Consider the following 26,648-nt stretch of genomic DNA (forward strand, 5'->3'; position numbering starts at 1 on the left):
TGATTTAGGAAGACCTTTTTAAAAATGATGGCTTTGCTTCCTGGTGTATTTTTCCACACCTCCAATCTCTACAAAAAAATTATTACACAGACTGACAGACACTGGATATTGGCAGAGTCAGTCGATTGAAACATTAAAAGACGGAAATAAAAGCTAATGTCCACGTAAGAGTTTGTAGCTTTCGAAATCTGCATCCATTGTTTCTTCTGAAGATGTTGGAAACTGACCTTTGGCTTCACAGGCCCCTGTGGACTTCTGTTGACATCACACGGTCAGACGCTGTGTGAAGGTGAGTTCTAGATTCATTTCAAGGCCTGGCTCTCCCATTTATTCCCTGTGCCGGTTTTGCTTGGGTTACTTACCTGTCGAAGGCGCGATCTCCTGTTCTATAACATAGAGAGAGGATTACCTGCTCTCAAATGGTAAAGAGTCTGCCTGCCATGCAGGAGACCAGGGTTCAATTCCTGGGTTGGGAAGTTCCTCTGGAGAAGGGCATGGCAATCCACTCCAGTATTCTTGCCTGGAGAATTCTATGGACAGAGAAGCCTGGTGGGCTACAGCCCATGGGGTCATGGGCTACAGTCCATGGGGTCGTGGGCTACAGTCCATGGGGTCGCAAAGAGTTGGACATGACTGAGCAACTAACACACACAAGTGCTTAATGCTTAGTCGCTCAGTCATGTCCAACTCTTTGCGACCTTTTGGACTATAACCCACCAGGCTTCTCTGTCCGTGGGATTTTTCAAGCAAGAACACTGGAGTGGGTTTTCATTTCTTCCTCCAGGAGATCTTCCCGACCCAGGGGTGGAACCCACCTCTCCTGTGTGTCTTGCATTGCAGGTGGATTCTTTACCCGCTGAGCCATCAGGGAAGCTTCACTACATTTTCAGTACATGCTAAGTTTACTGCTGCCGCTGACCAGTTGCTGTTGGTGTGGCTGGCATCGTTGCTATTACCAACATGTGGTACTTCATTAAAGTCGTAACCACAGTAGCTGACTCTGTTCCCAAGAAATTACATTTACAGTAAATTTACTGCAATTTTATTTACAGTATCAAAGTCAGTGTCCAGATTGCCCGCAGTCTTTACTGAAAATCTGCTGCTGATGGTCAGCAGTGATGGGCTTATTTTTAGCAATCTTTCTAGCCTGAAATGGAATTTTGTCAAGGTTGAGTTTTTTTTAATGTGACCCACAGAAGAAGGGCAGTATTTCAAATTTTATCATCTGCCCATAAAACCATGTGTTAGTGCTAGCTAATTCCATTAATTTTTTAAATATCCTGGTTTGGGTTTACAGGTTGCAAAGCTATTCTGTAGCTAAATGGTATATTTTGGGATATGTAGGGACTCTCTCTCTCTGACCCCCTTGGGAATTACCAAAAAAACCCAATTCCAAAGTCAGTTAGCACCCAGTTGTATTAAGAGCCTGTCATAAGTGAATATACATGATTCTGATCTTCAAATACAGTATTTTATAAGTTTCATGCAAAAACATTTATTCATGGCAATGCAAATGTATCTATAGAAATCCAAAAAATAATACTGTGGTACAATAGGACTCTGAAGAGCTGCGTATTCTTTCATGAATAATCCAGTGTTTTTTGTTGACAGCTGAGGGTATGTGACTCTCTGTGACTCCTCTGTCGAGCGCATGCTTGGCGAATACTGTAAGCAAGTCAGTTCTGCTGGGCATTCTTTACCGATATTGTGGGCATGTGGATTGTGATGAGAGATTGGTAAGGAAAAGGGGAGAGAGAGAGTGAGAGAACAGCAATTTGTTACCACTGCCAAGTTTAAAAATAAATTTAACATCGTTTAGTGAATCAAACACTTTTCATCCTTTAGAAGGGAAGGATTCCATCTTTGTGTGGCAAGCTTAACAGAACTAATTTAATAAAATTCTCCATTTTCTATGAGTCAATAGGTACATTCAAAGATATCAATCAAACAATTTAAAATTTCTTTACTCAACCAAACATGGAATTGATTTTGATTAATGCAAGATGCTTTGATCCTACCATTTTGAACATCATATATTAATCCTGTGACTGTTCCATGCTGACTTTCTTGACCCCTAAGGATGTTTCTGCTGTCTAATGAATACAGACATCCTCATTAGAATGAGAGCAATATTTCTGATTTCTCATCTAGAGGGCTGCACAAACTGGCTAAAACTTCTTCATACAAATTTAATTTTTTAATCAAACACCTTTGCAGCAGGGTTAAATAATTTTCTTCCATTTCCTTTTTCTATTGTATTGGAATTATTTTTATTACATTCTTTTTTTTACATCCAAGATTTCGTTCATCAATGAAGTTTTTAAAATAACATATCAGATATGATGAACATTCTATTGTGACAGCATCCAATTAAAATAAATAAATTTATATTTTAAAAATAATAAAAATAATATATTCTAAAATAAGTTCAATCTTCTCAATTTAAGTTAAATTGAGAACTACTTTTTAAAGAATATTTTCTTCAATCATTTTTTGACAAATAAATTTTACTCTATATAATTTTAGTTCTTGCAAATTTTATTTTTTATTTATTATTATTATTAATTATTTTGTATTTATTATTTCTACTATGTCTAGTTTTCCCCCAGTCTGTTTGCTGTATTCAGCATTCCTAGGGGATTTTTTTTTTTCAATCAGGTTATTTTGTTTTGTTTTGGAAACTAACAAATTTTAACTTGCTCTGTTGTAAACATTGTCAACTGTATCTCACTTCTACTAACCATGCTTATTAATTGGATAAAATAATTAAAATTTGCCTCTATTTCTTTGAACACGGAGCAAAGAGCTTGAGATAAATCAAATGATGGTATCTAGATGGAGATGAGGGTCTGAGGTCATTGCAAACAAAACATTAGGTCAAAATGTCCTTCAAACTTGTAGGCACGTCAGTGGAATCGATCAGAAAACAAATGGTTATGCTAAGTGATAATGAAGTCTCTGAGATATTCAGTGTATCTCATTCTCTGTCTACATTTATGGATCATTTTATTGGGGCACCCCGATTTCCCCACGGGCATATATCCATGATATATGGTGAAAATTGTCAACTCATCTTCCAGTCTAGAAAGTTAACTTATTTTTGAGTCTTACATTTTTAAGTCTTACATTTGTGCAAAAGCTGATAGACTGCAGAGGAAGTGAAAAAGAACCCACATTTTAATCAGGTAACCACACTCCAGGCGCCATACCCAGATGCTTTCAGAGTTATCCTCTTTGATTCGCACAACAGGCAGGAAGGCAGTTTTATTTCCATTTTAACTGAAGGAGCAGGAACGTAGAGGGCTAGATTGTTACCGTTGTTGTTCCGTTGGCTAAGTCACGTCCAATTCTGCAGCCTCACGGACTGCAGCACGCCAGGCTCCTCTGTCCTCCACCAACTCCCAGAGCTTGCTCAAATTCACGTCCATTGAGTCAGTGATGGACCCCATCCAACCATCTCATCCTCTGTCGTCCTCTTCTCATCCTGCCTTCAATCTTTCCCAGCATCAGGGTCTTTTCCAATGAGTCGGCTCTGCACATCAGGTGGCCAAAGTATTGGAGTTTCAGCTTTAGCAACAGTCCTTCCAACGAATATTCAGGGTTGATTTCCTTTAGGATGGACTGATTTGATCCCCTTGCAGTCCAAGGGACTCTCAAGAGTCTTCTCCAACACCACAGTTCAAAAGCATTAATTCTTTGGCGCTCAGCTTTCTTCACAGTCCAACTCTCACATCCATACATGACCACTAGAAAAACCATAGCCTTGACTAGATGGGACCTTTGTTGGCAAAGTAATGTCTCTGTTTTTGAATATGCTGTCTAGGTTGGTCATAACTTTCCTTCCAAGGAGTAAGTGTCTTTTAATTTCATGGCTGCAGTCACCATCTGCAGTGATTTTGGAGCACCCAAAAAATAAAGTCTGACACTGTTTCCACAGTTTCCCCGTCTATTTCCCATGAAGTGATGGGACCAGATGCCATGATCTTCATTTTCTGAATGTTGAGCTTGAAGCCAACTTTGTCACTCTCCTCTTTCACTTTCATCAAGAGGCTTTTGAGTTCCTCTTCACTTTCTGCCATAAGGGTGGTGTCTTCTGCATATCTGATGTTATTGATATTTCTCCCTGCAATCTTGATTCCAGCTTGTGCTTCATCCAGCCCAGCATCTCTCATGATGTGCTCTGCATATAAGTTAAATAAGCAGGGTGACAGTATACAGCCTTGACTACTCTTTTTCCTATTTGGAACCAGTCTGTTGTTCCATGTCCAGTTCTAACTGTTGCTTCCTGACCTGAGTACAGGTTTCTCAAGAGGCAGGTCAGGTGGTCTGGTATTCCCATCTCTTTCATAATTTTCCACAATTTATTGTGATCCACACGGTCAAAGGCTTTGGCACAGGGTTAGGTTACCTGAAGTCAAATAATCAAGTAGTGATGGGCTGCAGCCTCAGCCATTCTGAAAACCCAAAAGCTTGTTTTAAATACACGGCAAGAATATCGACTGTGCGGTCTCTGGGATATAGAAGGCTGTGCTTTGTTCTGTAAAAAATATGTACCGAGCTCATATTAGGTGCCACACCTTGAATCACAAGTCAGGCTTAGGAATCGGGTGTGTAAGAGCCCTAATCTCTGCTCTCACAAAGAGGCCAGTCTAGTAGGAGCTACGGGAGATAACCAGTGTGACGGGAGTGCAGCAAGCCCCCAGCGGATGGTAAAGGAGCAGACGCCCAAGGGATCGATCCCTTCGGCAATGGAAAGGAAAAGCTGATTCCTTAGATTACTGAAAAGTGAGAGAGGATAAAAATACTCCTGAGTGGAAGCACTGCAGGTGAGGCGATTTGTAGGATCCTGCAAGATCGTTTAGGATATTTATAAGTGCATCGCTGTCATGATGATTCATGACGATTTCGAATATTCATCTAGACCCCAGCATGGGAGATGACTGCGATCAACCAGAAATCGTCAGGATGAGCCTCTCTGAAGACTGGAAAATGTCTTTCATGCTTCTGCACTAATTGGACTTTGTAGCCAGAATAAATGGCCCTCAGATGAATCTCAAGAGGTTTCTTCAGCAATTTCCTAAAGCCTCAGTACTTTTTGCTTTATTGTTTCTTTAAAAATTATTTCTAGAGTTAAAAATGGGCATTGTCTTTGTGCAGGCTTCCCAGGCGGCACTAGTGGTAAAAAAATAAAATAAATAACCCATCCGCCAGTGCATGAAACATGAGAGACTCGGGTTCCATCCCCGGCCTGGGCAGCTCCCCCAAGGAGGGCATGGCAACCCACTCCAGTATCTTTTCCTGGAGAATCCCATGGACAGAGGAGCCTGGTGGGCTACAGTCCATGGGATCGCAAGGAGTCAGATACAACTGAAGTGATTTAACATGATCACACGCACACATTATCTTTCAGCATTATGATATTCTCAAAACAAAGTTGAGCAAACTCCCCCTGAATCTATGAAGAACTAAGTTAAATCTCCTCCCCATATTATTTGTGATTTCTCTGTTACACACACACACACACATCGAGGGAGAATGATTTGACAAGTATTCCTGTTAATTTATTCAAAGTCTTAACATTCTTGCTAGGAATTACACATTTTATCAGATATGAGTCTGGAATATAGAGCTTAAGCTATATTTAAATCCAGCTTTTCTTGTTGTTGACTTTTGATTCTTTGAAAGAAAAGGAAAATATTTAAGTTTGAAAATGTGTAGGTAAGACATACCTTACGTGACTTTCCACCCCATGTTTGCATGCCTACACGGTAAGTCGCATCAGTTTTGTCCGACTCTTTGCAACCCTATGAACTGCAGCCCTCCAGACTCCTCTGCCCATCAGATTCTCCCGGCAAGAACACTGGAGTGGATTGTCGTGCCCTCCTCCAGGGGATCTTCCCAACCCAGGGACTGAACATGCATCTCATATGTCTTCCACGTTGACAGGCAGCTTCTTTACCACAGCACCTCCTGGGAAGCCCTGACTTCACACCCCACGCCCTTATTCCATCCAGACTGCATGATTCCCTTCTCCCCACTGCATGCACTGCGTCATCCTGCCCTAGTGCCCTGTACCGATGGGCATTCAGGGCTCCTTCATCCATGTGACCCGAAACCCTGCTCATTCCTCCAGCGCAGCTTGGACACTCCTCCCTTCCTTCACACCCTGATTGCTCTAGCGAGGAGCACTTAGTTTATCAATCTCGTCCTTGGATTATTTCCCCAACAGACTGCCAGGTAGTGAAGACCTAGCTCCCCTGTCTTTACATATCACACAGCATCTCAAGAATTACACGCGGTCACTAACTGTCTGCTAATTGAGTGCATGTGTTAATTAACTCATTAGAAGCTATTTAGAGACTGTTGTGTGAGTAGAAGCCATGAAGGTAATATTTTAGTCTCCTGGTTCAAGCAAAACCTCTCTTCAGGAGGGGTGGAAGTTAAAGCAAAGGAAACTGATCTGAAGACTCACCTGGTAGTTGGTGACTGGATATGAGAACAGCACTCAGAGGCCAGGAAGTGTTGTCATGACAACCCCCAAAAACTGACTCTGTTTAAAACTCTGCAAATATTCAGAAAGTGGGAATCAGGCACAGCGCATGGTGTCATATGACCTTGAAAACAGTGACCTCAGAGAGTGGGTGAAGCTGGATCTGAGCTATTGACAACTATATTTCTGATCACTTCTTGCATATTATGGGAGAAGAGTAGACAGAGGGCTGAAGGGCAGGGAACCAGGGGAGGCAGGTTAGTCTCAACACCAGACTTAGAGCCAGGCTGCAGGTTGGTTTCAACACCAGACTTAGAGCCAGGCTGCAGGTTGGTCTCAACACCAGACTTAGAAACAGGCTGTGGCTTCAGGGCAAATCATGCATTCCTTGGGATCCCCAGCTCTTGCTGGAACTTGGAGCCAATCCTGGGGTGCACCAAGGCCTGGGCTCACTGGGGTGCTGAGTACCCAGTTCCTCCTAAAATGCCCCACAGCCCCTCCCTCTGCCCTGCCAGGTTAAGCTGATGCTGCTTCCAGCCACCTTCCCCACGATATTCTTGGACTTCACTGTGCCCATCAAGGCTGTGCTTCTTGTCACCTCTGCTGTAGACCCAAAGTTGGAAAGCTTTCTCCCTGCATGACACCTACAAAACCTGCCCCATGGAATTTGAAATGTGTTTCCCAGAAATCAGACTGAAGGGTTTTCAGAGGGTACCATCCAATGAGTTTGTTCTTCCAAATTGTTAGGGCAAGACAGGCAAGTGGATAAATAAACCGCATCCAGTATTTTGGGTGCAATGTGAGTTACGTGCTGGGCCAGAGACCAAGCCGTCTTTCTCCCTTGTTTCCATTGTTTCCAAGTTCTTGAAAAGTCCCCATGGTTGTCAGATGATGGACTTGTAAGCAGAGAGTTGATGTAAGTAAAAGTGTTGTAGGTGAAAGTAAGCGTCAAGCTCCAGTGAGTAGAATGGTTAAAATATGATTCAAGACACTTGGTTTATCCAATATTTTCAATCAAGTCCAAGAAATTACATAAGAAAGTGGGTTCTCATAAGAAAACAAAAGCTATGTGGTCTTTCATTTCTCCACAGTGTGGGTCTGACCTATATAAAGTCTCTTGCAAAGTCCACAAGAAGGTAACCAGAGTTCTATTCTTGGAAAAGGAAGCATTGGGAAGTGGTTCAGAGTTCAGTCTGTGGTTCCAAAAAGCTCTTTTATTACCCTAGCCTTTGTATACACAGACCATTAACTCATCAATTCCTGCCAACAACATTTGGAATAATAGCTAGGGCTTCTGGGGGTGGGAGGTTGTGAAGAACATTACAAAAGTTTCCACTCTCCAAGTAAAAATAATGCCAGTTCTCCAAGACTGTGTGTCCTAGATGAAGGTGACCTTAAGCCGAAGACACTATGGAAAATTTCCATTTGCAGGTGGAGGGGAAGAGCAATACAGAAAAAATCTACTGGGGCAGCCATTTCTATGAAAGAGATAAAGTCAGTCAGGAGTGCATGAATACCAAAACCTTGACTGATAACAAGGATCAGGAGGGAGGGAGTGTGGCAGGTTAAAATGGGTAAAGACTTTCAACTCAGGCAGACTCCAAGCCAATCCTTCTTCTGAACAGATGTCTGCTTTTGGTTGTGTTCTGCTTCAACCTTTTTTAGTACCAATATTTTAATATTAACTTTCATATAATAATATTTAGCTGTTAGAGTTGTAAGAAGTTAAATTACGCAATGTAGGATTAAATTGAAGAATATATAAAGGACTTCTCTGGTGGCCCAGCGGCTAAGACTTTGCCTTCCAAAGCAAGGCATGCAGGTGTGATCCTGGCTGAGGAGCTGAGATCCCGAGCCTCGAGGCCAATAAAAGCAAACCATAACGCAGAGGCAATATTGTAACAAATTCAATAAAGACGGATCCAGGTCTCTAGCATTGCAGGCAGATTCTTCACCATCTGAGCCACAGGGAAGCCCTTAAAATAACTGTCCACATAAAAGAAAATCTTAAAAAAGAATATATAAATACTTATGTATTCTTAATATTGATATATTCTTTAATATATTGAATATATTCAGGACATTGGGTGATCAATATGTAGTCTCCAACCACAAGGGCGTAAATAAAAATGTTATCAGTCAGGTAACAACAAACCAAATGGAAACCGGGAAATATTCTGAAATACGAGTCCTACCCATGTCATGCCTTCAGTGTGATAGCTCGTCATGGAAAGTAGCATTTGTAATTATGAATGATGCAAGATCCTTGATTTCCAAGAATGATGTGATCGTGTCCTTTATTTCTGCTATTGAGTTGATTATTTTCTACTTATGGAAACAGGATTCTGGACATATATTTTGTACATGTTTTGAATAATGAAGGATTTCAAAAGTCCATTATTTTCCACAAGACAAAAAACCTTCGTTCGTTTAAACAATAGCAGCAATAATCATCGGAGAAGGCGATGGCACCCCACTCCAGTACTCTTGCCTGGAAAACCCCATGGACGGAGAAGCCTGGTAGGTTGTAGTCCATGGGGTCCCGAAGAGTCGGACACGACTGAGCGACTTCACTTTCCCTTTTCCTTTCATGCATTGGAGAAGGAAATGGCAACCCACTCCAGTGTTCTTGCCTGGAGAATCCCAGGGACGGGGGAGCCTGGTGGGCTGCCGTCTACGGGGTCGCACAGAGTCAGACACGACTGACGCGACTTAGCAGCAGCAGCAATAATCATAACAGCTTTTTGCTTTAATTTTTAAAACTTGATTTATTGTGCGTTTATCATTTGCTCTGCTGAGCAGTCTTAGTCGCGGCTTTCTCTAGCCGCGGCGGGTGGGGCTCCCCTCCAGCTGCACGCGCGGTCCCGCCTGACGCCTTCTCCCGGGCAGCGCGGCTGCAGGGCGTGCAGGCTCAGTACTTGTGGCAAGGGGGCTCGGCTGCTCCGCGGCACGGGGGCTCTTCCCACACCCGGGATCAAACCCACGTCCCCTGCACTGGTAGGCAGATTCCTAACCACCGCACCGCCAGGGAAGTCCGTAATAGCTTGTTATCCATGCTTGCTCTGTGTTACGCCGCTGTCTACCGGCACTGGAGGTGAAGGGTGTTGGTCAACCTCACGGCAGCCTGTGAGGTGAGTTACTGCCGCGTTCTGCACTTTAGAGAGGAAGACGCTAAGACGTGATCCAGTGACTGTCAGAGCTAAGGTGCCCCAGGTCAGGCAACGCAGTCCCAAGACAAGCTGTCCCGCGCGCTCCCAGGTGCCGCATCGCTTGCCGGGGGTTCCAGCGCGCCCGCTCTGCCCAGCCTGGCCTCTTCACTGCAGCCGCGTTTCTCTTCTGCGTCCTTCCTGGGCCCCTGATTCCGGCACGCGTTGCCCTCCGCACTCTATCTACTTCTCATTTTTAACATGTGCGTGACCCACTTTCCATCTCTGACACGACCCCATGGCCCTGCGTTCGTTTCAACCACTCAGTCGCCCGCTGGCTAAACCTTACTTTGTAACGGTCACACAAACCCCCGCAGCTTACTGTGTTTCTCGCCACATCAAGCCATCAAGCAGTTAGCTGCATGTGTTTAAATGCATTATTAGGCACGTGACTCAGAGTCAGCCTTTCAAAACAGAACGTAGGCTGACACCTCACAGCCGACGTGTCATTTTGAGACCAGGGCACTTCCTAGAAACTGGTAGAACATGCCTCTAATAAACCGTTTCAATACCAAGTAAAGATAAATAAAATCCAAAAGACTCTTTAATGGGGCATTTGAATAAAACATTCCAGCATGTTATGTGGTCTAATTTATTTCAGCATTACTTTTATAATTGAGATGTTAGAAAATGTATCTCCCTCTAATATATTTGGAAGAAATGTAATTAGAACTTTAATCTGAAGTACACAAGCCAGAGAAATTTGAGATTACTCCCCAGTAGACGCCAAAGTCCTGTCTTCTGACTTACATGACTGTCAGGCAGCTGCCAAAAACAGCTGAGAAATGGGCTGTGGACATGGTATGCAGCGATTCATTTTTCTGTCCTAGGTTTGCTCCAACTCTGAACCTTTGAGACAAAAGATAGGACAAGAAAGAGATTCAGTTCAGTTCAGTCACTCAGTCGTGTCCAACTCTTTGCAACCCCATGAACTGCAGCACACCAGGCCTCCCTGTCCATTACCAACTCCCAGAGCCAGTGATGCCATCCAACCATCTCATCCTCTGTCGTCCCCTTCTTCTCCTGCCCTCAATCTTTCCCAGCATCAGGGTCTTTTCAAATGAGTCAGCTCTTCACATCAGGTGGCCAAAGCATTGGAGTTTCAGCTTCAGCATCAGTCCTGCCAATGAATACCTAGGACTGATTTCCTTTAGGATAGACTGGTTGGATCTCCTTGCAGTCCAAGAGACTTTCAAGAGTCTTCTCCAACACCACAGTTCAAAAGCAGCAATTCTTCGGTGCTCAGCCTTCTTCACAGTCCAACTCTCACATCCATACACGACCACAGGAAAAACCATAGCCTTGACTAGATGGACCTTACTCGGCAAAGTAACGTCTCTGCTTTTTAATATGTTGTCTAGGTTGGTCATAACTGTCCTTCCAAGGAGTAAGCACCTTTTAATTTCATGGCTGCAATAAACATCTGCAGTGACTTTGGAGCCCAGAAAAATAAAGTCAGCCACTGTTTCCCCATCCATTTGAAAGAGATTGGGGGCAGATAATAACATTAATCCCTGATGGCTTAGATGAGAAAGAATCTGCCTGCAATGCAGGAGGCCCAGGTTTGATCCCTGGATCCAGAAGATCCCCTGGAAAAGTGAGTGGCTACCCCATCCAATATTCTTGCCTGAAGAATCCCGTGGACAGAGGAGCTGGAGGTCTAAGTCCATGGGGTCAAAAAGACTGAGCACGTAATGATAAGAATGAGCTAGCATACTGAAAGGTCGTCTGGCTGGATTCGGTTACTTTTCACCTGCATTATCTTCCGGAAACAGGCTGTTGCCCTGATGCAGATGCAGGTGAGCATCTTCGGGCTGCAGGTTTCTTGCTGAGTGACATGTTGTGCTTGCTAACACTGAGCTCAGGCGTGGACGTATGTCCCACAGACTCAATAATCCATGAGAAACACCAAGGATATTACTCAGAGAAACAGGTCATAGTTCTGAAAGCCCTGTGAGTTGTGTGAGAATTTTATGTAGGAAAGTTACGTGTGAATAGTTCATTGTTCATGTTCTGCTAATTTAGCCATGAGCCCAAAATCTACATTAGAATTTCCTCTATTTTTAGCTCCAATTTGAGAGGTGTTTAGAAGTGCCCCAGTTGGCTGGAAACAGACGGCCTATGTTGCCGCTTCTTAGGGTTGATCACAAAACTCTACAGTAGCTGCTCAGCTGTGGTTTCAGATTATCTCACACGTTTCATTCTTGCTAAGGTGTTTTTGTTTGATTGGTTTTGGTTTTTCTGATGCACCTGATGACAGCCTATTTTGGAAGTTTGCAATACTGTTTAATATTTTCATTAATAATTGCTTAAACGAAATGCTGTATCTCAGTCATCAATATTCAGGAAGTTTCTATAATACAAATTTCAACTGTAGATAGACTTCAGAGAATTGGCCAACTCTGGGCTGGTTTTAGCACAAATGGTAGATTTTTTTCTTGACATTACTAACAGCATATAACATTGCCTGCTCTGAAAAATTGTTCAGCAGGGGAAATAGAGCAGAAATGATAAATGGATCAAAACATGAAAAGCTTCCATCCTTATCCTATCAATGTTTGCTGATGGGTCATCATTCAAATAATTAAAAACAAATAAAAGAGAAATTCACAAAATCATGGATTATTACACAAGCATTTGCTTTAAAAAACTCATCCATTTTTGAAGAAGCATTATGGACCTTATTTCATAAAATCTTGGACCTGTAAAAGAGCTTAGCGATTACTCAGTCCAGTCACTTGGTGTGTGTGCTCATGGGCTCAGTCGTGTCCAACTCTTTGTGACCCCATGGACTGCAGCCCACCAAGCTCCTCTATCCATGGGATTTTCCAGGCAAGAGTACTGGAGTGGGTTGCCATTTCCTTCTCCAGGAGATCTTCCCGACCCAGGGATTGAACACAGGTCTCCCCCATTGTAGGTAGATGCTTTACCATCGGCACCACTGGGGAAGTTGTACACGTACTTAATTAGAGTCAAGAACAAGATTAGTGCTCCTATTTCCTGACACAAAGTTCAGTCCCTACTATTTTATGATTAATTCTTTCTTTCAGACTTTTGCCCCAAGGTAGGTTGTACAGTTTCAGAAATGTAAGTTTCCTTTTAGTTTGTGAGAATCAAAGTGTGAGATTCATGGGACCTCCAAGAAATGAAGTTCTTAGTTATTCAGTTCAGTTCAGTTCAGTCGCTCAGTCGTGTCCGACTCTTTGCGACCCCATGAATCGCAGCACACCAGGCCTCCCTGTCCATCACCAACTCCCAGAGTTCACTCAGACTCACATCCATCGAGTCAGTGATACCATCCAGCCATCTCATCCTCGGTCGTCCCCTTCTCCTCCTGCCCCCAATCCCTCCCAGCATCAGAGTCTTTTCCAATGAGTCAACTCTTCGCATGAGGTGGCCAAAGTACTGGAGCTTCAGCTTTAGCATCATTCCTTCCAAAGAAATCCCAGGGCTGATCTCCTTTAGGATGGACTGGTTGGATCTCCTTGCAGTCCAAGGGACTTTCAAGAGTCTTCTCCAACACCACAGTTCAAAAGCAGCAATTCTTCGCCACTCTGCTTTCTTCACAGTCCAACTCTCACATCCATACATGACCACTGGAAAAACCATAGCCTTCACTAGACGGACCTTAGTCGGCGAAGTAATGTCTCTGCTTTTGAATATGCTATCTAGGTTGGTCATAACTTTTCCTCCAAGGAGTAAGTCTTTTAATTTCATGGCTGCAGTCACCATCTGCAGGGATTTTGGAGCCCCCAAAATAAAGTCTGACACTGTTCCACTGTTTCCCCATCTATTTCCCATGAAGTGATGGGATCAGATGCCATGATCTTCGTTTTCTGAATGTTGAACTTGAAGCCAACTTTTTCACTCTCCTCTTTCACTTTCATCAAGAGGCTTTTAGTTCCTCTTCACTTTCTGCCATAAGGGTGGTGTCATCTGCATATCTGAGGTTATTGATATTTCTCCCGGCAATCTTGATTTCAGTCTGTGCTTCTTCCAGCCCAGCGTTTCTCATGATGTGCTCTGCATAGAAGTTAAATAAGCAGGGTGACAATATACAGCCTTGATATACTCCTTTTCCTATTTGGAACCAGTCTGTTGTTCCATGTCCAGTTCTGACTGTTGCTTCCTGACCTGCATACAGGTTTCTCAAGAGGCAGGTCAGGTGGTCTGGTATTCCCATCTCTCTCATATTACTGCAGTGTTTCTAACACCAAAGAGACTCACCATAGGCTTTTATTTTTCCCTTCAGTTTTATTGAGATGTAATTGACATAATAGCACTGTCATGCATGGATGTGAGAGCTGGACTGTGAAGAAGGCTGAGCGCCAAAGAATTGATGCTTTTGAACTGTGGTGTTGGAGAAGACTCTTGAGAGTCCCTTGGACTGCAAGGAGATCCAACCAGTCCATCCTATAGGAGATCAGTCCTGGGGTTTCTTTGGAAGGAATGATGCTAAAGCTAAAGCTCCAGTACTTTGGCCACCTCATGTGAAGAGTTGACTCACTGGAAAAGACTCTGATGCTGGGAGGGATTGGGGGCAGGAGGAGAAGGGGACGACAGAGGATGAGATGGCTGGATGGCATCACGGACTCGATGGACGTGAATCTGAACTTTGAGAGTTGGTGATGGACAGGGAGGCCTGCGTGCTGTGATTCATGGGGTCGCAAAGAGTCAGACACGACTGGGCGACTGCACTGGACTGAACTGTATATGTTTACGGTATATAGCATAATGATTTGACTTACATCATGAAATGATTATCACAGTAACTTTAGTGAATGAGCATTCATCATCTCAAATGGATATGAGATTAAAGTAGAAAACCACTTCCTTGTGATGAGAACACTAGAATTTATTATCTTAGCGAGTTTCATACATAACACACAGCAGTGCCAATTATACTGATCACGCTGCGCATTGTACCTTTGGTGTTATCATTTATCTTACGTATCTTATAACTGGAAGTTTGCACCTTTTGACTGCCTTTATCCAATTTCACCCCCACCGCCAGTAGCCACTAAACTCTTTGTTTTTGAGGTTGAATTTATTTATACACTCTGTGAGCTCCTGTTATGCAGCTTTGTCATTCAATATTTCTACACAACAATTACGTCTGCAGTAAGCCTAGTTGCGGTATGTCATCATACAAAGGCACTGCACAGTTACTGACCATGCTCCCCACACTGTGCAGTTTATGCCTGTGGCTCAGTTATTTTGCAATGAGAGATTTGCAGCTCTTAATCTCCCTCACACGTTTCTTCCTTCTATCCATCCCCCTTCCCTCTACCAACCATCTGTTCCCTCCATATATTGCTCTGTTTCTGTTTTGTTATGTTTGATAATTTGTTTTGATTTTTAGGTTTCAGATAGAAGTGAAATCACGTGGTATTTGTCTCTCTCTGACTTATTTCATCTAGCATCAGTTCAGTTCAGTTCAGTTCAGTTCAGTCGCTCAGTCGTGTCCAACTCTTTGCAACCCCATGAACTGCAGCACGCCGGGCCTCCCTGTCCATCACCAACTCCCGGAGTTCACTCAGACTCACGTCTATCTAGTCAGTGATGCCATCCAGCCATCTCATCCTCTGTTGTCCCCTTCTCCTCCTGCCCCTAATCCCTCCCAGCATCAGAGTCTTTACCAGTGAGTCAACTCTTTGCATGTCATCTAGCATAATATACGCTAAATCCATCCATGTTGTCACATATGGCAAGATTTCAATTTTATTGCTGAGTAATATGAGAAACACTGGGCTGGAAGAAGCACAAGCTGGAATCAAGATTGCTGGGAGAAATATCAATAACCTCAGATATGCAGATAACATCACCCTTATGGCAGAAAGTGAAGAGGAACTAAAAGCCTCTTGATGAAAGTGAAAGAGGAGAGTGAAAAATTTGGCTTAAAAGTCGACATTCAGAAAATGAAGATCATGGCATCTGGTCCCATCACTTCATGGGAAATAGATGGGAAACAGTAGAAACAATGTCAGACTTTATTTTGGGGGGCTCCAAAATCACTGCAGATGGTGACTGCAGCCATGAAATTAAAAGACGCTTACTCCTTGGAAGGAAAGTTATGACCAACCTAGATAGCATATTCAAAAGCAGAGATATTACTCTGCCAACAAAGGTCCATCTAGTCAAGGCTATGGTTTTTCCAGTGGTCATGTATGGATGTGAGAGTTGGACTGTGAAGAAAGCAGAGTGGTGAAGAATTGCTGCTTTTGAACTGTGGTGTTGGAGAAGACTCTTGAGAGTCCCTTGGACTGCAAGGAGATCCAACAAGTCCATCCTAAAGGACATCAGTCCTGGGTGTTCTTTGGAAGGACTGATGCTGAAGCTGAAACTGCAATACTTTGGCCACCTCATGTGAAGAGCTGACTCACTGGAAAAGACCTTGATGCTGGGAGGGATTAGGGGCAGGAGGAGAAGGGGACGACAGAGGATGAGATGGCTGGATGGCATCACCAACTTGATGGACAAGAGTCTGAATGAACTCTGGGAGTTGGTGATGGACAGGGAGGCCTGGCGTGCTGCGATTCATGAGGTCGCAGAGTCGGACACGACTGAGCGACTGAACTGAACTGAACTCTGGGTTTCTCTTCATTTCCATTTGTGCAGAATGCCTTTTCCACCCTCTCACTCTCACTTTGCATCTTCAGATCTGAAACGAGTCTCTTGTAGACTCAGCAGGCACGTGGGTCTTGTTTCTGCTTCCATTTGGTTAGTCTGTCTTTTGATTGGAAACTATAGTCCACTGACGTTTAAAGTAATTATTGACATTTGTGTTCTTATGTCCTTTTGTTGATTGTTTAGGATTGTTTTTTAGGTCTTTTTTGCTCGTTTCTTCTTTTTCTCTCTTTCCTTGTGATTTGATGACTGTATTTTGCACTATGTTTGAATTCCTTTCTCTTTTCCGTGAATATATCTGTTGTAGTTTGTCTTTTGATTTGTGGTTACATAAGGTTTTTTTGGAGAATGTTTATTTGCTTTTGGCTGCATCAGGTCCCTGCTGTGGCATGCAGGCTCCTCCCCAGCTCTGGCGCTTGGGCTCTGGAGCACACAAGCTCTGCAGCCTGCAGCGTGCAGCCTCTGAGGGTGAGGTGCAAGGGCTCAGTGGTGGTGGCCTCAAAGCTCCATTGCCCTGTGCATGTGGGATCTTATTTCCTCAACCAGGGATCAAACCCATGTCCCCTATATTGGAAGGCAGATTCTTGACCCCTGAACCACCAAGGAACTCCCTACATGAGGTTTATACATAGCAATCTGTATATACACATGATTATTTTAATAATAATCTCAAGTCTAAAAGCATTTTAACAGTCCTGCATATTTACTCCCTACCTCCACATTTGTAGTTTTTGACATCTTATGTTGTATCTTTTTACTTTGTTCATCCTTTGCTGTTTATTTTGGTTAGAGATAATTTTAGTACCTTTGTGTTTTAAACTTCCTAGTAACTTCACGCATGGTTGATTGTTTGTCTTTATATTTGCCTTTACTAATAAGATTTTTTCGCATGATATTCATACTTCTAGTTGTGACCTTTTCTTTTTAGCTTAGAGAAGTCCCTTTAACATTTCCTGTAAAGTGGGTTTAGTAATGCTGAACTCTTTTAGCTTTTGTTTGTAAAACTTATTTCTCCATTACATCTGAATGAAAGTGTTCCTTGGTAGAGTATTTTTGGTTATAGATTTTTCCCTTTCATCACTTTGAATGTTTCACCCCACATCTTTCTAACTTGCAGTTTTGGCCAAAAAGTTTGCTAATTGCCTTATAGGAGTTCCCTTGTGTGTAAATGTCACGCTTTTATTTGCTGCTTTTAACCTGCTCTTAATTCTGCCAATGCAGTCTTCAGTTGCAGTGTGTCTTGGTGTGGTCTTCTTTGGATTGGTCTCATTTAAGACCCTCTCTTCTCCCTGGAACTGAATTTCTGTTTTCATCCCTTGTTTGGGGAGTTTTCAGCTACTACAATTTCAAGTATGCTTTCTGCCTTTTTATCTTTCTCGTCTCCTTCTGTGACACTTAAAATGCAACTGTTAGTGCGCTTAATATTGTCTAGATGTTTTAAAGTGTCCTCGTTTCTTTTCACTCTCTTTTTCTTTTTTTCTGTTCTGACTGAACGATTTCCATTTCTCTGTCTTCCAGCTTGCTGATCCACTCCTCTGTATCATTTAATCCACTATTAATCCCTTCTAGTGTTTTTCATTCCAGTTGTGATATTCTTCGCCTGCATGGTTCCTCTACGTATTTCTAATTGTTTATTATAGCCTTCTAACTTCTTTCTCTGTCCATCTGTCATTCTCCTGAGTTCTTTAAATTACTTCCTTGAACTCCTCATGTGGTAAGTTGCTTATCTCCACTAAACTCTTCTGGTGTTTTATTTTTTTCTTTCCTGTGGGCATATTCCTCTTTTGCTGCATTTTGCCTACTTTGCTATTTTTATTTCTGTATATTTTGTAGGGTGATTGCTTCTCCTGGCCTTGGAGAGATGGCCTTTGGTGGGAAACGTCCTCTGCATCCCAGCAGCGTGTTCCCCTCGCCACCAGCCATATGTGCCCTTGGGGTGCCCTGCGTGGGCTGTGTGAGCCCTTCTCTTCCGGAAGGCAGTACTGTAGGTAGTCTGCTAGGCATGGCTGGCCTTCAGTCTGGCTAACTGCTTTGAGTGGAAGCTGCTAGCTACTGGTGGGTACGACCAGGTCCGAGAGCAGCTGTGAACTCAGGATGCCTTGAGACAGTCAACCTGCTGGTGGGTGGAACTGTCCCCACCTGGCTAGTTGCTCTGCCTGAGGTGTACTGGTGCTGACAGGCTGGCAGCTGGGCTGGGTCCCAACATTAACGAGCTGGAGGCAGGACTCCAAGCTAGCACCTGCTGCACCAGTGTCCCTGCGGCAGGGCAAGTTCCCCAGAACGGCTGCTGCCTGTGCCTATGTCTCCAGGATGAGCTCTGGTTAGCACCTGCCTCTCTGCTGCTGCTGCTAAGTCACACCAGTTGTGTCCAACTCTGTGCAACCCCACAGATGGCAGCCCACCAGGCTCCTCTGTCCCTGGGATTCTTCTGGCAAGAATACTGGAGTGGGTTGCCATTGCCTCTCTGAGAGACCTCCAAAATCATACGATGGGTCTGATCTAGGCTCCTCTCAATTTCCTCCTTCTGCCCTGGGTCCTTCAGAGTGTGAGATTTCGTGTGTCCTGTAAGAGTGGAGTCTCTATTTCCCATAGCCTCTCCTGGAAGTAAGTCCTGTTGGTTTTCAAAGCCGAATGCTTTGGGTGCTCATCATCTCACTGTAGGACCCTGGACTGTGGAGCCTGGAGTGGGGCTCTGCCCTGCCACTTCTTGAGTAGAACTGCTCAAGTTGGCATTACCCCCACCTGTGGGTGTAGGTCTTGACTATACACCATTTCCAGCCTTCCTACCCATCTCAGTATGGTTCCTTCTTTATAGTTTTAGCTGTAGAATATCTTTTTCTGCTATCTTCTGGTCTTCCTCACCAAAGTTTCTCTGTAAGTATTTATAATTTTTTTGTGCTCATGTAAGGAAGTGACCTTACGGACTTTCTACTTTTCCATCTCGGCCCCACCCTCTCATAGGCTTTGCTTAAATAACATGCTTCCGTTCCTTTCATTAAAGCTAAACTATCTGTTAATTTACCAAATACAAATATAAACTAACCTTTTCAGGAGCACATCTATTCTGTAAAGCAGGTCATACCTGTGTAAACTGTGAATGCACATATATGCATGATAAAACTAAGTATATGATTGTAGGAAACCTATAGTAAAATCATAAGAAACTGCCTTTTAGGGTTAAAAGTATATAATTAAGCAAAATACTGGGCCCATGGTAAGAATGCAATGAAAAATACATGGATGAAATTATCAGGCTTAATTATAGGCTCTTCTGAGCATGCTCATTAAGAGGCATTCTGTCTTTGAAATTGATACTTATGTCATAAATCCATCTTATTCATCTAAACTGTTTTGGTAATGACAGACTTATTTTATGACATCTTTTGTTTTTATCAGATGGCCGTGTGTTCAGTATATTTAGATTCTACTTTATTTTCTGTATGCTTTTTCCTTCAAAATGTTCTTTAAGGGAAAAAACTGAGCAGAAGCAGACAGACTGTTCTAGGACATCCCTTCCTTTAGAGATGAATTTCTCCAGATTAAAAAAAGACTGGCCTCCAAATTGGTGACACTGCCTCTTCGGTACAGTACAATGACATGCTGTCTTGTTACAGTGGAGCATGTGCTCTCATTTTGGACAAGCTGTTCTGTGAAGAAGTTTTATTTAGCCCACAGAGCCCATCCCCGGATTTGTGGGTGTTACCTCCTTTCCCCGTGTTACCAGAGTTTTTCATCGCTATTATTGCTTCTGTGTCATCAGCTGTAACACAATTTAGTAGCAATCCTTCTTGAAGAAAAAACAAGATGCCTCTGAAAATAGAACAGCTGGCTGGACAGAAAGAGCCAACAAACGCAGGTCTGTTGTCTGTGTTCTGCTCACTGAACTGCTCTGAGATGGTTTCACACATACGTAAATGAATAGGAGTAGAGTGAGCATATAATCTAATATCATCTGCGTGGCCTATCACAAAGTTTTATCCTATTTTATTAAGGAAATGATATTCTAGGAAAACTGATTTGGTTTGGAGAATTCTTAAATGTTTTAGTTTTGTTCCAGTTAAGGAATTAAATCACATGTGTTGGCTGGTTTGTTCGGCTTTATTTTTAATGAGAAAACTTGCGGTTCTGTAAGCAAAGGAACACGTTAATTCAAGATGAGTAGATGGTGGTGTGGAGAAGGAAATGGAAACCCACTCCAGTGTTCTTGCCTGGAGAATCGCGGGGACAGAGGAGCCCGGTGGGCTTCCATCTACGGGGTCTCACAGAGTCAAACACGACCGAAGCGACTTAGCAGCAGCAGATGGTGTTGGTGGTGTTTCATTCTTCTTCTCATCAATTAAAACAAAAATCAATCATGTAATATTTGCTCTCTAGGAAAGATGACAATTTTTAGCCGCTCAGACTTCCCAATATTAGTGGTAACGACCAGTGTGAAACAAAGGGACAATCGCTTGGTTGACTGTCCCCTCCAATCACTTTTTTGAGCATGACATCCCTTTCAGAGCACTATTTTAAAGGCACATGAGAAGTAGCTAAGCCACCAGCCCCTCAGAGTCTTGTGGTTGGCTGTATTTGACAGACCCCATGGACGGTATACTCCATGGGATTCTCCAGGCCAGAATACTGGAGTGCGTAGCTGTTCCCTTCTCCAGGGGCTCTTCCCAACCCAGGGATCGAACCCAGGTCTCCTGCATTGCAGGCTGATTCTTTACCAGCTAAGCCACAGGGAAGCCCAAGAATAGTGGAGTGGGTAGCCCATCCCTTCAGTGGATCTTCCCAACCCAGGAGTCAAACCAGGGTCTCCTGCATTGCAGGTGGATTCTTTACCAGCTGAGCTACCAGGGAATCCCGTACTTGACAGCGCTTGGGTCAAATGCCTGTAAGAGCCCTGCTCTGCAGAAATCAGCATCCTGAGCACAATATATATCCACGCGTCATCTCTGCTCCCTGATCTTACTTGTCTTGACTCTCCCCCTACAGTGCAGACAAATGGACATGTGTTTTGATTTGTAATATCTCCATAATCAATCTTGGATAAGTTCTCTTTATATCTAAGTCTTTTTCTATACAAGATAAAGCCAGATTTTACCAAATCATGCTTTACCACTTCCTACTTTCCTTCATTTTAAATTCTTTTTTTTTTCACTTATTTTTTTAATTGAAGGATAAGAATACTGGAGTGTGTTGCCCTTCCCTCCAGGGAATCTTCCCAGGATCAAACTCAGGTCTCCCGAATTGCAGGTGGATTCTTTATCCTCTGAGCCGCAGGGAAGCCCCACTTGAAACTCTGGAGCAGAATTTTTAATCTGGGCCCTTGGACCAGACCTGTACAAAGCAGCCCTGAACTGCCTGAAAATGTACACGAAGTTGTTTTTGTGACTCCGCATGTGCTTTGTCCTGGGAAAAAGAGCCTGTCTTTTTTCAGATTCACAAATGGATATATAAGTCCCACAGTTTTAAGAATTGCTGTCACCTAGATTTTCTCGTCTCATTTCTATTAGTTAACAGATGCTCAGTTCTATCAGATGCCACACATGGATTCTCCAAATACACTTAGTCTCCGCCTTCCTTTTCCTTTAGAATTCACTCCTGATCTCACATTTCCTTTACTTTCTGTTCCAGTTTAAGTAACATGAGAAAGAGAGAGAAACAAGATATGAAACACTAAACCTCTGCCACTAAAGGGGTTGACGTTTCTTCATGGCGCATCTCATTTATCCCACTGCAGCTGTACAAGCTGCAAACGAGAAATGTGAAACAGGAAGGAGCTGGTCATTCCCACAGCCTATAATGGAAGAGCCCAAACTTAAATCTGTTTAGATGTCAAGTTTATTCCTCTTTTCCAGATGGAATAAAATGATCATAGCTTATGAATGGCATCAGCTTTCATAATGTGTAACTTTCCTTTTATTATTCTCTGTCATCAAAAAAAAAAAAAAAAAAACCCCTTCATGACACTTTGTTATGAATCTAGTACAAGTTTACAAACGTTTATTGCTTCAATGATGTACAATCTTATCCCAGAGGGCAGGAATCATTTACGTGTGTGTGTTGTGTGTGTGTTAGTCACTCATTCGTATCCAACCCTCTGTGACCCCATGGACTGCAGCCCGCTAGGCTCCTCTGTGCAGGGAATTCTCCAGGCAAGGCTACTGGAGTGGGTTGCCATTTCTTTCTCCAGGAGATCTTACCGACCCAGGAATCAAACCCGGGTTTCCCGCATTGCAGGCAGACTCTACTGGCCGAGCCACAAGCAAAGCCCACAGAATCATCTATGTGTTCACTAATTCATTCACTTTTAAAAATCACACTTATTAAACTCTGCTATTGCTAGAGGCTTTGCGCAGTTCTGGGACAGTAGTTCTAAATTCGATCTTCACACCAGAATCTACTGGGGAGCTTTTACAAATACCAGTACCTGATCTCAGAACCAGAAGTTTCGATTCCGTGTATGGAGGTGACCCTTGGGAATGTGTTTTTGTTTTAGGCTTTCCCAGCTGCAGCCAGCACTGAGGATGACTTTGCAAACATGCTTCCCTAGGTCTGCCGCTTCAGCATCACGCGCGAACCCAGTGCGAAGGCGAATCCTCAGCCCTTCTCCACAGCCTCCACGCACTGTCCCAGAAACTCCAGGGACACGGCCTGCTTGTCTCTATTTGACAAGCCTCGAGATATTTCTGAGGCAAGCCAACGGCTGATAAGCACGTCTCTAGAGACAGGATAAATAAAACAGCGCTTGCCACTGAGCATTTCTCCTTGACCTCAAGGAGCCCTGTTGTCTTCAAGTTTGCGTTCTAATTACCTAGCGCAGGTCCACACTCTGTAACCTTAGTTGGTAATGACAGCATTTTTACTACTTAGTAATGTAATGACTTTTCATCTCTTCTTGGGCAGCCATTAAATGAAGTGTTAATAAGAAAATAGTGGTCAGTGAATAAGATCCCTTAACGAAAGTCTTAGGGACGTTATGGGTTGAAGGGCATTGTCATAATGCTTTGTAGCACGCATACACACACACACACATACACACAGAATTTTTAAACATAAGATTTTAAAGGACAACTATTTCTAATAAAGGATTTTATTTTAACGTGGTCTCTGGGTTGTGTTTCTAATGCACTATTATCAATATTATACTTGCTATTTCCCTTCTTTATTAATATAGCTTTATTATAGCTTGATGATAGTATAATTGATATACAATGAAATGCACTTATTTGAAGCATTTAATTAGATGAGTTTTGATGCATATATACCCCAGTATTGTGGAACAGTTGTGTGGTAGCTGCCAGGTCTATTATAGGGGCCTCTTGGTTATAGTTCTCTCCCAGCAACCCCAGACAGCAGAATGAGGTTGCAAAGAAGGCTTCTTGAGAAAAACATGGGACTGAGACCTGTAAGGTAGGAAATGTCAACCCACTCTAGCATTTTGCCTGGAGAATCCCCATGGACAGAGGAGTCTGGCAGGCTGCAGTCCATGGGGTCACAAGTAGTCAGACAGGATGAAGCGATTTAGCACGCCACACGTCAAGAGGACAAAGTAGGAAAAGTTAGTGCGCGATAGAAATAAATCACATCTTGCCTGTCTGAAGTCTAGATTTTTGTGTTGGTTGCTATTTACTATCACGTAGGGTTGAAAAACACATACTCAGCTCCTTTATTGCTTAAAGTTCCAATTGAGAAACAAGCGTAATGACTAGTGAAATATACAACATTATTACTGAGCTTAGAAATATCTGCTTCTGTCACTGAAGGTAGCTCTTGCATTAGGAGCTGTTCAGCTTTGATCACCAATCCACTCTTGAATACATATTTCTCTACTGTGTGTGTTATAGAAAACAGTAGTATGAGAGTGATGCTTTGCTTCTAGAGCCATGGAATCTAACTCCTTGCTTTTAACTTCCTTTTAACATTCTTTCTCCCAAGCAACTTGGCGCAGCCTTATATGTTCATTCATCACTACACCCAGGTGCTAATACTGGGACTTTATTTGGGGGGCTTAAGTGCTCGGTTTTGTCTTCCTTTGCAGGCTGGCTCCATGAGCTGGGGAAGAGACTGGAATCGCCCTACTATGGGAACAACACCCTGGGCGGGCCGTCGATCCGAAGCGCCTATATCGCGGCTCTGTACTTCACACTCAGCAGCCTCACCAGCGTTGGGTTTGGGAACGTCTCTGCTAACACGGATGCAGAAAAGATCTTCTCCATCTGCACCATGCTGATCGGCGGTAAGGACCCTTCTTCCTCAGGCCAGAAGGAACGAGAGCTGCCACAGCGCTGCCGCTCTGTCCCCTCCGTCCTGAGACCCTGCACGTGTAGGTCAGTTTCCACTGGAAGAGTCTGGTGGCACTAGTGAAGTCACTGACCAGTGTCTTAGTGCACACGTAGACTAGCAGTGAACGTCTGTGATCCCAAGAGTTCTGTGCTCTGACAGACGGAGAAATATCCATTTCCCCGATGGTTGATTTTTAAATGTGTACATATACATATGTTTAATTGAAGTATGTTGCTGCTGCTGCTAAGTCGCTTCAGTAGTGTCCGACCCTGTGCGACCCCATAGACGGCAGCCCAGCAGGCTCCCCCATCCCTGGGATTCTCCAGGCAAGAACACTGGAGTGGGTTGCCATTTCTTTCTCCAATGCATGAAAGTGAAAAGTGAAAGTGAAGTCGCTCAGTCATGTCCGACTCGTAGCGACCCCATGGACTGCAGCCCACCAGGCTCCTCCATCCATGGGATTTTCCAGGCAAGAGTACTGGAGTGGAGTGCCATTGCCTTCTCCGAATTGAAGTATGGTTGATTTACAATTTTGTATTAGGTTCAGGTATACAGCACAGCACTTCAGTTATACATGCAAATATAAATATATATATATTATTTTTATATTTTTTCTTGTACACTTTATTGTCAAATATTGAGTATAGTTCCCTCAAAAGTGTGTTATATCATGTTTTCTTTTTTAATTTAATTTAATTTTACATTGGAGTATAGTTGACTTGACTTCCCAGTTGGTGCTAATGGTAAAGAACCTGCCCGCCAATGCAGGAGACATAAGAGGTGTGGGTTCAATCCCTGGGTTGGAAAGATACCCTGGCGAAGGGCAGAGCTACCCACCCAAGTATTCTTGCCTGGAGAATCCCGTGGACAGAGGAGTCCTGTTCAGTGACAGTCCATAGGGTCGCAAAGAGTCCTACGTGGCTGGAGCAACTCAGAACTGGCACACATGGTCGGCTTCCAGGGCTGGTTAGCTTCAGGTGTATAGCCACGCGACTCAGCTATGCAGCTGGCTTCCAGTTGCGTTCCATAGCCACGCGACTCAGCTATGCAGCTGCGTGTTCTTTTCCAGACTCTCTTCCCACACAGGGTGTCACAGGGTGTGGAGCAGAGCTCCCTGTGCGATGAGGTAGGTCTTTGCTGATTATCCATTCTATACGCAGCAGCAGGTGTACGTTGGTGCGGACTGTCATGTCCTCCGATATGAGGTTGAGCCTCCTTATAGAGCACGGTTTCCACCAGCTCCCTGCACAGATGTGGAATGAATGCTGAGACTTCACACAGTGAGCCATCCAGCCTGCCGTGAAGCCAGGGCAGCAAAAAGGCAAACCTTCCCTCAAGGAGTTTAGGGTCAGCTTGAAAGGGATCAGCTGAAATGTGTGGAAAGAGTTTAAACAATGCCAGGCAGGATACGCTGAGTGCCAGATCAGTTAGGAAGTTCAGAAGCATTGAGAAACGGGGCCAAGGGTCAGAGAATTTCTTGGAAAGGCAGAGGAGCTGAAGCAGCAGGCTGGGACTGCAGTGCTTGGAACAGGCTTTTGGCCAGTGTGGAGCAGTAACAGCCTCGGGAGCAGAAAACAGGAATTCTCATTTTCTGAAGAGCTGTAATGCGCCAGATCCCATGGTGACAATTTTATACCCGGTATTATGGCTTATATAATTGCCGCTTTCTTTGAGGGCCCATCTCTCAGCCCAGCAGAATGACAAGCATTTTGCAAACAAACACAGTCTATACTTATTTAATATTTGCCCAAGTTTTTTCTACTCCTAATGGAAACTTTTCGGAAATGCTCAAGGGTTAACCTACTAATTTGAGATTGGAAGAATATGTTAGATAATGACGCTTATTTCCTATTGATTCACAGACCCTAGTGTAAGCAATCCTGAATTAGATATTGCTAAGGATATTATTGTTCCCTGCCATTCCCTGTAAGTAGAAGCTAAGCCAGTCACAAAGCCAAAAGATATGGGAAATACTCAGATAATGCCACTGATAAATATAAATATACTCAGTATATAAATATACTCAGATAATGCCATTGGTAAATGTTTAT

General features: G+C 43.4%; 1 protein-coding gene across 2 annotated transcripts in view; it reads left to right on the forward strand.

Annotated features, from left to right (window-relative positions):
* KCNH8 (potassium voltage-gated channel subfamily H member 8) overlaps positions 1 to 26,648 on the forward strand; it is a 462,169-nt gene that overhangs the window by 316,495 nt on the left and 119,026 nt on the right. For both annotated transcript variants that reach the window (XM_004003423.6, XM_060406713.1), the window contains exon 8: positions 24,353 to 24,550. In XM_004003423.6, coding sequence (XP_004003472.3) covers positions 24,353 to 24,550 — 198 coding nt within the window. The remainder of the gene's footprint in view (positions 1 to 24,352; positions 24,551 to 26,648) is intronic.

Source organism: Ovis aries, chromosome 1 (assembly GCF_016772045.2).
Source record: "Ovis aries strain OAR_USU_Benz2616 breed Rambouillet chromosome 1, ARS-UI_Ramb_v3.0, whole genome shotgun sequence".
Lineage (NCBI taxonomy): Eukaryota > Metazoa > Chordata > Mammalia > Artiodactyla > Bovidae > Ovis > Ovis aries.